Source organism: Arachis ipaensis, chromosome B1 (assembly GCF_059453495.1).
Source record: "Arachis ipaensis isolate K30076 ecotype BB chromosome B1, ASM5945349v1, whole genome shotgun sequence".
Taxonomy (NCBI): Eukaryota; Viridiplantae; Streptophyta; class Magnoliopsida; order Fabales; family Fabaceae; genus Arachis; species Arachis ipaensis.
This window is the reverse complement of record NC_142436.1, coordinates 35,841,103-35,852,913: the sequence shown is the minus strand read 5'-3', so window position 1 is coordinate 35,852,913 and position 11,811 is coordinate 35,841,103. Positions and strand designations below refer to the sequence as shown.

General features: G+C 34.4%; 1 protein-coding gene across 1 annotated transcript; it reads left to right on the top strand.

Annotated features, from left to right (window-relative positions):
• The first annotated feature begins 8,394 nt into the window (after window positions 1-8,394).
• On the top strand, window positions 8,395-9,612 carry LOC107605239 (uncharacterized). Its single transcript, XM_016307046.1, has one exon. The coding sequence runs from the start codon at window positions 8,395-8,397 to the stop codon at window positions 9,610-9,612; it is 1,218 nt and encodes a 405-aa protein (XP_016162532.1).
• Window positions 9,613-11,811: the final 2,199 nt, after the last annotated feature.

Here is an 11,811-nt window from a genome sequence, read left to right as displayed (position 1 = left end):
GTCAAGCACGCGTATGTGTGAGTAGAGGTTTTGCCAGCGACGCGCACGCGTCAAGTACGCGCACGCGTCGATGTTCGCACGTGACCCACTTAAAGTGAAATTGCTGGGGGCGATTTCTGAGCTGCCCAGGCCCAATTCCAACTCGTTTCTGAGGGTATTTGATGCAGAATTGAAGTTTGAGCAAATGGGGAGCACTTAGTTAGTCATGATGAGCCTTTAGTTAGTTTTCTAGAGAGAGAAGCTCCCTTTTCTCTCTAGAATTAGGTTAGGATTAGGTTAAATTCTCTTGGATCTAGATTTGATTACTTGATTTCATCTTGTTTCCTCTACAATTCCTTGTTATAATACTTTCATTCTCTTAGTTTGTGATGTTAATTTTATTTTTATGCCTCTTTTATGTTTATAAATGCTCATGTTGGATTTGAATCTCTTTTAATGAAATTAAATATTTGATGTTCTTTTGATTGTTGATTTGAGTTGTGATCTTACTTTCCTTGAAATTGGTATTTAGTAGATTTTACTATTTCTTGCAATTTATTATGCTTTTCTTTTATGCCTTCCAAGTGTTTGATGAAATGTTTTCTCTAGTTTTTGAATAGTTTTCTTGATTCTTAGCCTAGGCTAAGGGAATTGAGTGACCTTGAGTCATTGGGTCTCATTGAATTGGTGATTTGAGAACCCTTGGTGGTCAATTTGATAACCAATGAGTCTAGCCTACTACTAAGTTGATTAGTAGCTAGGATGGGACTTATAGATTGATGTTGATCAAGCCATTTGACGTACTTCAAGCCTAGGAGTAGATATTACGTACTTAAGGCTTTTGGAAGTAGACTTAATGAGCTCGGTTCTTCATGATTGTCAATATATGATTTGTTGACAAGGATGGTGATCTCAATTTCCCATGTCTTAGCCAAGAGTTTCTTTCCTTTATTTTATTGGTTCTTGTCATTTACTTTTCTTGTCATTTATTTTCTTGCCCTTTTATCAATCAAACCCCCATTTTCATAGCCAATAATTGACCACTTCATTGCAATTTCTTGTGAGATGACCCGAGATTTAAATACTTCGATTAATTTTTATTGGGGTTTGTACTTGTGACAAAACTAAATTTTTTATTTGAGTATTGTTAGTTGGTTGGGATCTATACTATCAATGAGAATCATTTTGTGTGAAATTCCTAACCATACAACAATATCTCATTATCAGTTATCAGCTAAGCAGCAGCAACAACAACAACAACAATAACAAAAGATTTTGTTTGTACCAATCAATGACATCAAGAATTTTGGATTTTCCATCTGAGATAACCTGCAATCCAGCAGCGGCCGGGTCTATGCCAGAATACATGCAGATCGAATAATTGAACAAACTTACACTACATACGAAACTGTACAAATAACATCAAAACATACAAGTACACCAGAACATGCACACCAAAATACATTTTAAAACTAAAAAACTAGATCCCACAAATTCAGTAGCTAAAAATTAGATTGCCACCAAAACAACTTTACATTGTTACTAGTATGTAAAATTCATCATCTAATATAAGAAAACAGGATAGATGAATCTGATCATGAAGACAATAGGAAAAAGAATAAGAGCAACAATAATGCAAGCTTAGTAGTGCATTGTAGCATGGCTCATGAAGTACACAGCACGGAAAGCCAAATTAAGGCAAGATTAAGCATGTAAAAATATGTCACAAGTATGTAAAAATATATTTTTGTCAGATCCAAGCCAAATTAAGCATGTAAAAATATGTCACAAGCTTAAACTCTTTATTGAGGCAAATTATCAAATACGTTGTTTGCATGCAACATAATCACAGAGAGTATATAAGAAATCAAGAAAAATAAAAAATAACTAATCAAATTAGCCGTCTATTGTAGGAAATTAGTGTAATATGATGTAGAAAGCATAAAAAAATCCAAACCTTAATGAGAGATTCGAAGAGAATTCACAGAGAGAAGCAATGTGAACATGAACTCAAAGAAGAGAGGGAGACCAGTCTTCTGTTTAAGGTAACGGTGGCACTGGCGCAGCTCCGGTGGCGGTGACATTGGTGAAGCCTCCACTAATTTGGGAAAAACTCAAACCTTAATGTGAGATTCGAATAAAATTCACAGAGAGAAGCAGTGCGAACATGAATTGGAGAAGAGAAGGAGACGAATCTTCTGTTTAGAGTAACGGCGGCGCCGGTGTGCCGGCTTCAGTGGTAGTGGCGTTGGTGAAGCCTCACTAATTTGGGAAAAAAAACACTCTGCTAGGGTTTCATTTTTCAGAGAGAAATGAAGAAGAAGGTGAAACCTAGAATAAAATTAGTAGGAGTAATTTAGTCTTTTTCTTCTATTATACACATTCCATTTCCATTGGAATTAAAGATAATTAGGGGAAAGATGGGAATAAAATTGGTGGTAATTTAATTCTTTGGAATAAAATATATCCCCGAATAATTTTTTAAACCTTGAACCAAACATGGGAATAAGATATTCCCATCTCAAAACTCCTAGGAATACATTTGTATTCCCTCCAACCACACACACCCTTAGTGTTTTTCTTCGTTGGAATGTTATGATCATTCATGATAATTTTCTAGAGATTGTAATCAATAGACTGCACAAAGATTTTCATTATTTCCTTTCAGAGGTGACATGTTGTCGGATTCTCCTTTAGTTAGCGTATGTGCTACAATGTTTGTCATGAATCTTTTACTCTAAGTTGTTAAGCTTAATTCCTTAAGTCTAAACTCTGATACCAATTGATGGTTTTCATATGCCTTGAGAAGTGGTATTGAATCAAAGAAACAAAGAAATTGTAACTTAAAAGTCGTTAATGTAAAATTATCAAAATTCAGGAGATTTTTTCTCTTTTTTCTTGCCTGAAAAATTTAATAAAATAGATAAGGACGAAGATGACACATTGATATATATATATTGATTCAGTCTCGCAATGTAATGACACTTATATTCAGTCTCAACTACAAACTATGATAGAATTTTCACTATAATAATAAACTTGATTACAATCACCACTCCAGGAGTTCAAATTAAACTCTTAACACTTAAGTTCAATTTAGCTTATAATTTTCTCTAAGTGCTCATCCAACTTAAAAAAAAGAGGCTACATAAACTCCACTTGAATTCACACCTCTCCAACACTACTAAATTTAAACCAAATTTAACAACTTTAAGTGCTAACCTAACTTAAAAAAAAAAAACTAATTTTAGTTTAAGCAACCAAAAATTTTATTACAGAGAAATAAATATTATTACTTTTCTCAAACCTATCTCTCTTGCTTTTTTCTTCTCATGGTTCTACTTTGATTCCTCACATAATCAAAGTCAACCTTTTACTTTTACATAAAGAAACAAAATAAAAAAGATAAAAATAAAATTATTCAAGCAAGCTCTTGCACAAAAAAAAAAAAAAAATGAAATATGAGTGATGTATGCTTGCTTCCTTTTCTGAGTTTATTTTTGGAGAATTATCATCTATATAATGATGGCCAATCTTCAAGAATGAATCTTCCTTCTTCAATTTCAAATTTGCTATAGCAAAGGGATACTTTCTACTTTTATTCTTCATACCATTGCAGTCTTAGTGCTGTGACTATTTGCATTGATTGAGGATTCCAAATTGATTGATCTTCTCTCTTCTGAATTTTCATATCCGTTGCTGTTGTAAATACTTTGACCATTCGCAATCAATGGAAAAATTCCTTCTTGTTTGGATTGATATGATTGCATAGCATATTTTCTTGTTAGTCACAAACGGGTAAATGAATGATTTTCCTCATTCAATGCTGATATGGTCTCTAATTGAATGGTTAATATAGTGCTGAGTTATGAGCTATTGAGATAGAATTTATTTCATGAAATATTTGTCATCATCAAGATTGTTGGTTGTTCTCCAAACTCAATAATAATATTTATATTCAATGAAATATTTTTATTGGTCATTATTATTTATTTCCACATACAATTTATATTATATATATAAATAGATGTAGCTGGATTAAATTGCCAACCTTTTTTCAAAATTGTCATCCTATATAGCTGTCGAACATTTCATGATTTTCATTCCCGTACATCACGGGTTTTGCACTAGTATGTACACTAAAATCAGTTACCAAAATCAGTCATCAGTATAAAATATATACTAAAATATAAATACATATTAAAAATAAATTAAATTACACATGTATTTAACTATTTATACACAAATACATTAGTGACTGATTTTAGTAGCAGATTTTGGTGTACGAATAGCATTTTTAATCCTAAAAATAATGTAAATATAGATAGGATAACATAAAGAGCTTTTTCTATATCCATTTAGAGCAAATTTATTCGATTGCTACTCAGTACTCTACCATTTAAAGTTGGTTTAAGAAATTGAAAACAAAAAAATTCAAAGCGAAGAGATACCTCTTGCAATCATGGGTAATTGAGTTTCTAACTAAACTATTTTTCACACGAAATAAAAAATTAAGGATTTACAAATAGTTTAACCATGGTTATTAATTATATTTATTTGGTAAATTTTTTAAATTTAACTTATAATAGGTGGCCCGCAATAGCCAACAGAGGAGAAAATTAGTGGATGAGCTAAAGAGATGTGTTAATAATAGAGCACATACACAAGAATTTTTCATAGATAAGATATATACAATACAATCTAATTATCTAAGTATAAATTAAAATGGCATATTATTAGTAGGGCAAATAACATGCATGTTTCTCGCAAAACCATCTGCTTGGACTTGAATAAGAACAAAGAAGAAGAGGCTCATAATTTTCTTATCATTTATCCCTTAAATTTCGAAACATTTTCAAAATTCATGATCTTCAAATGCAATTCGATTTTCAAAGCATTGCGGGAAAATCTAGATTTGTTGGCAAAAAGGGTTTTGAAGTCATCTTCGTAAACCTCCAGTACAACTTCAAAAGGTACGAAACAAAATAATATTAACATAATGATGTTTTCACCTTGATTTTTTGGTTAAGAACCAAGATATTTGTGTTTTGATTTGAACTATTTGGAATCAAAATCAATTTTTTGTAGCTTTTATTCGGAGTTTATTTTTGTTGCATGCAACAAATTTTGCATGTATTGTCAGAAATTGTCTTCTTTTAAAGTAATATTTCACTTTCGGTAATATTAAAGAAACAAAAAAAAAAATAGTGACAACTTATCTTATTTAATATTTATTAATTGTTATTGTAACCATTAGTAAATGTTAAATAAAAAAATTTTTAACTACTTTTGATTAATTTATTTTGGTTATTAAATATTTTTATTTTATTTTATTCATGTAGCAATATACTAATTCAGGGATTAAGACATAAAACGAAAAAGAAAAGGGTATTTAAGTGATATTCATTGATAGCAATATTAATTAACTTTTTTTCTGTAAAATTATTTCTTTAACTTCCATTATTTTCAAGGGTTTAGGGTTTAGCATTTAAAATTTAATTCTAAAATATAAAATTTAAGATAAAAAACAATCTAAAAAATTATCTACTCTCCAGTCGAACTAAAAAATGTATTAGTCACTTTTTTTTTATTATCACAATTTTCCGTTTGCATTATTGATGAGCTGCTTTTTTAGGTAAATGAGAACAAATGATTTTGTAGGAAGTTATAGATTTTGTGACAAACTCAATTCTTTATAATCTTCCCTTCATGGAGCTGATTAATTAACTATCTAAAACAATTGAAATTAAAAGTCTTCTTGGTTAATAATTTCATCGCACTTTATTCATTTAACAATCATATTTCAATTAAAAGGAACTTAGAAAGCAAGGTGACTAATTAATGAATATTAAATTTACAAATAATAATAATAATAATAATAATAATAATAATAATAATAATAATAATAATTAAACATCCATTTTCTCATTTCATCAAATTTTTTAGTTTAGTGTTCTTCATTCAGCAGCTAGTATACATTTTTCCCCCACTAAACTTCCTATTCCGTATAGTAGATGAAATTGTTCTATCTTCTTTTAGGACCCAAGCCAGGGAGACTTCTTACATTTTCATTAGAGGAGTGGTAGAGATCGATAAATTTTGTAATTTGTAGTTAGCAATTATTATTATTATTATTATTATTATTATTATTATCAATTTTAATAAAAGTGCTGTCTTCTAAATTTTTTCTTTTTGATAAACAAAAATATCAAATCAACGAACTACTAATAAACGAAAAATGTGAGAATACCCATGATTCAATATCTCTCTGACTTATTAATCTAATTGCCACTATTTAAAAGTTAATTAGTTAAATGCCATAATTACATATTATCAATATACCACTAATTTTTTTTATAACAATAAAGTATTGTATTTTGTGAAAAAATTCTTTATATTTTGTTGGGGCTTTAAAATTTCGAAACCAATTTTCGAGATTTCCCCATAAAGAAAACCCTCCCAAAAAAATATTATACAAAAAAATGGAATATTGGTAATAGTTTTAAAGGATGATATTTACATAATTAGTGGAATAATTAACTACGTACCTTATCTTTAATGATTTATATTGTTACTACTTCAAATATAACATAATAAATAATTAAAAAATAGATTAATAGACATACACTAGCAAGAAAGTTATAATAAATATTGGATAATTATAATTAGAGCATAAAAATATTGCTCTGATAATTTCTTAGATTATGATCTGAAGAACAATTTTGGGTTTCAGTTTGTAGGAAGTAACACATCAAATTTTATCGTAGATGATGGAAAAGCCTAAGGAGGTAGAAACACGTGAGTCGCTTATTGCTATCTCTAACTTCTTACCTGATGATAAAAATATTCTGGATTATTCTATTGTATTCGATCACAGCAAGAAATCAGATGAAGTTGCAATTGCAAATAATAATGGTGATACTGATGATGGCAATGACAAGTATATATCTGAACTGATTTCAATCTCCTATTTTGAATCTCCTGATGCCAAAATCTCAATTTAATTAAGCATAGTATATGAATTTACTACCATAGTCCATAACTACTATTTTGGTTTTTATGAGATTATTATGTGTATTCGTTTTTCATGTGTAATATATAGGTTGTAATAATTTATGTAAAAATTGTGTTGGAAAAAAATGATCTATAAATAGCAAATAAAACAAGTGTAAGGACATGAATGTGGGTGTCCTAAACAAGAATAAGGAAAAAATAATAAATACAAAGAGAAAGGAAATTAAACATGGGAGCTTATTATTAGAACACAAGGCTTTTAGTTACGTCAATGATCCATTACAAGACAAGCAATCATATAATTTCTTTTTTTTTTTTTACTTTTTTTTTAATCTATGAATACCTTAAAAAAAAAAAAAAAAAAAAAAAAAAAAAAAAAAAAGCTTCAAAAGTTAAGTATCAGCATCAAAAGGAATCTCTGTAACTACTAACAAGCCATCATTCAGCACAATCCATTCATTGAAGCTCGCCGAGTTATGTGTGCACCTCTTTTGGTTAGAATATTCAATACTAAATTAACATATCTTTGAATCAAGTCGACGCAAACATCCCAATTTACTTACACTAAAATCACTTGGGCTTATGTGATATATTATGTTTGACATATTTTTAATTTACTATGTACTACTTTTGCTAAAATAATAGCTTAATATCATATTTATAAATTAAAGGAGATTAAAATCTGTTATATGTGTTTTACCTAAAAATTTAGATATTTGTTTGGTTTGTATTTTTCTTTTTAAGATTTTGTAAAATAAAAATCAAAAATCAAAAAATAAAAAATAAAATTTATTTTTTGATTATTTTTATTTATAAAATTTTAAAAACAAAAATATTAAAAATGAAAATAAAAAACTTAAAAGCATGGTATGAGAGTAAATGATGTTACTTTTGGTCATATGATTTGGTGCTCCAAACTTCTCTAGAATTTTAGAACGCACTAATTAAAAGAAAGAGAAAAAGAGTGTTTCTGAAATTTTAAAAATCTTTTATATATATATATATATATATATATATATATATATATATATATATATATATATTATTTTAAAAATCTAAATGAGTGAAAGTTTTACGTGATTCCATCAACTGAAAGTAGCTTATGTGCATGTGCAATTTTATTATTATGTAATCCGTAGGAGCTAACCACGGTTTTGAAAATACATGTAAACCGTGCTAACCTGCAACGGTTTACGTAGGAGAAGGTTTGAGGGTAAATCGTGGTGGGCCACCACGGTTTATGTACAAAACAATAAGAGCGAAAACTCCTCTAGGCAGCCACAGTTTATAAAAGGTTTATTAAAGTCATAAACTCTTGTAGGCTGCCACGGTTTATGAGGAGAAGATTTTCTATATATATATGAGCGAGGTTGAAGTTGTTGAAGAGTTCATTTTCACACAATGGCAAGTGAGGAAGAGAGCTTTCTTGTTTTAGTGCATTGTTCTGGAAAAATTAAGAGAAGCAAAAAATATGGTGTGAAGTTCACTGACAGAGAACCATTGAGTGTATTCATCAGTTCATTCAGCACTTTGTCAGATGTAAAGAACAGCATCTTGCAGAAGCTTGAGGTATGTGGTAGCAAGTGGGTGAAGAAGCTATTCTACAAGATTCCCATCTCAATTGTCTCCACCGGTGTTAAGTATGATACGTTTGTGCTAGCGGCTGATGAAGATATTCGGGTTCTGTTTCATTGTGTTAGGAGTTTTCCGGAGGTCAGAATACACGAGCTGTATGCGAAGTTGGAGGTTGGTGTGGAGAGTTCTGGGGCATCAGCTCCAGTTCATAGCTCGACTGCCGCAGGCGGTGCGTCCAGTTCGATGCCTGTGGCAGGACCATCTGTTCCGCAGGTCGCATCCCCTTCCTTCGCTACTGATTTAGATCGAACCGAGGCAGTGGGTTCTGTGCCGTTGGAGAATCTTGGGGTCTGGCAGCAGGCATTTGAGGTGGATACCGGTGGTGGCATGATACATGATGTTCAAGCCTTCGGAGAACCTGATAGAGTAGAGAATGCAATGCGGGACGATGACTCTGAGGGGGAGCCTGTAGATATCATTGGGGACAGTGATGATGACACAGGTTCCAATCCACATGCACAGCACGAGCCTTCAAGTTTTGGCACACAGCAGTACCCTCCACACTTCTCCACTCTAAACTTGGAGGCTCTGGGTCAACAGGCGAACGGAGGTGCTACAATTGGCGATTCTTCTACAGAATTTCAGATTGGGCAATCATTCCAGAATAAAGATGAGGCTATTCTGAGTGTGAAGGACTATAGCATCCGTCGAGGTGTTGAGTACAGAGTCATGGAATCGGATCATCTGAAGTATCATGGAAGATGCAAGGAGTTCGGCAAGGGTTGTACTTGGTTGATTCGCATATCGCTTTGTGCACGAAAGGGCACTTGGGAGGTTAGGAGGTACAACGGTCCACACACTTGCTTGGCCACCTCTATTTCCAGTGATCACCGTCAGCTTGATTACAACGTTATCTGTGCGAGGATTTTTCCGTTGGTTAGGGCGGATGCTGCGGTTACGATCAAGGTCTTGCAACAAGCAACAGAAGCCGATTACGGGTTCAGGCCTAGTTATAGGAAGGTTTGGACCGACAGTCATTCCTGATCCTAACATGAGGCGTGCCAGGGAAGGACGTCCGAAGGCAACCAGGATTCGCGGGAGCATGGATCAGTCTGTTGAGAACCACCCGAAGCGCTGTGGCCTCTGCCGGCAGCCTGGTCATATGTGCAGGAACTGTGACTAGAGAAGACATACTACTGGAGGGGATGGTTAGATGTTATGACCTTTATGGTCTTGTTGTTGTTGTCTATGTTGTTCTAGGATAGCTTAACTTGAGTAATGTGAGGTCTTGTTGTTATGACGTTGATAGTGGTGTTGTTGTTGTCTAAGTTGTATAAGCAAATCTTTATTTGAGTAATGTAAGGTTGTTTGAGTCAGCTAATGTCGTGAATCTGTTATGTGTATTAACTTCGTCGATTTATCTCCTATTATTTTAGGTGTTTAATTGAAACACTTTGGTACGCATATGAATGCGCGTAACATTCCTATATAATTATCACATACATATCAAATAACATACAACCGCTGTCTGAAACATGAAACCATAAAAATTATGCTACGAACATAATCAAACGTAGTTCCAACCATATGTAAAAAGATCCCATAACTAATCAGAATCATCGATGGTGTCACTGTCATCATCGTTGAACTGACCAAGCAGGTGACCTCCGGTGCCACACAAAGGAGGATGCCTCACCCTCCTCGGTCACTGATGTGCCTCTGGTGCGGATGTTTGTGGCGGAACGGCGCTGAATGCTGATGCTGGGGTCCCTCCTAAGGCGAACCACGGGTAAGATGGAGAAGCTGCAGGCTCATTGAGGTCAACCGGTAACTGAGGTTGAACATCATGACTCGGTGGCTAGTACTCGGCAAACTGGGAATGATCCTCAAGCATCTGTGGCCTATAATGGGTCGCATCGTCGTCCCTCAGCATGTCTGCTATATCCCTAAAGAACTCTGACTGACTAACAGGATCATCGTTGTCCATGCCGACGGCCGCGGTAGTAAAGTCAGCGAATACCTGTGGCTCGACACTCCCGAACACCTGAGAGCTACCCCCTACATCGTAGGTGGGTTAATCCATCCCAGTGTCTAATCCCCCAACATCCTCACCCACAGCGTGCTAAGCACCGCCATCGGAACCGGATGGTCCTGCATCCCGATCCCGACCACGACCATCTCGTCCACGCTGTCGTCTGGCTCTACGTCGAGGAATACGATAATCCATGACACCTTTATCATCAGCAACACCTAGGTCCTCATCCAAACAGTCGTCGAGCCATTGCCACTCTCGATTGGTGGTACGTGTGCCTATACGCCGATGCCGATCCACTCGCCTGTTGTCCGGTCTGTCGTAAACCTGCACCCTGGGAGGTGCCTGCGACGACCCTCTGTGACGAGCCTCCTCGGTCAAAACAATCAGCCTCAGATCATGAAATGCAAAGTTTGGGGATAGAAATCTGTGGGCCACACGGCACCACCAGTCCAAGTACTCAATTGATGGACCGGGGTCAACTACTCGAGCGACTGGTATGACTGAATCAACCCGGTTCTCCCAATGCTGATGCCACCCCTTCCATCCTTCGCATGGAGCCAATCTATGTTCAGAGCAAACTGAGGGAGATGATGAACACTGCCGAACTGCGGTACCACCCTATCCACCTGATGCCACTCAATCGCAGTAAAATATATCAGGCTAGTGACCGCCGTCCATAGCCTACAGTGCTCGTCAACTAGTATCTCCGGATGAACAACAGCAGCAACCTCGGGAGAAGAATAAGGCTCCCACGCAAACTGGATCGAATAAGTTATAGTTAGGTAAGACCATAACATTAAACATGAAGAAGTATTTGTAAGAGCAATAACTAAACGACTCACATCGTGGACACGCAATCTATCCAAAGAAAAGCGTGCAGACACGACTCTTTGATCCACTGCATCATTTCTCGGTAGATATGTATCTCACCTACAATTTTTATTGAAAGCATTTCATCACAAACAAGAACACATGAAATTGAACAAGTTATGGACCGAAAGTAATAAACCGTACCTAGATGCAAGTGGAACCCAAACACATCAAAACCACTAGGTCTCAAACTGGAAAACCTCCAGAAAATCCAAGACTGTAAAAGCTGTAGTGGCCCGGCCAAGTTAACCACATTTCTGTTTGTCCCATGACAAAGATATCTATACAACCAGGCTAGTGCAGCCGAGCCCCAGCTATATCTGCCCAAATTGTCCAGC

Coding starts and splice junctions, on each gene's coding strand:
- LOC107605239 (XM_016307046.1), top strand. CDS start 8,395: ATGGCAAGTGAGGAAGAGAGCTTTCTTGTTTTAGTGCATTGTTCTGGA.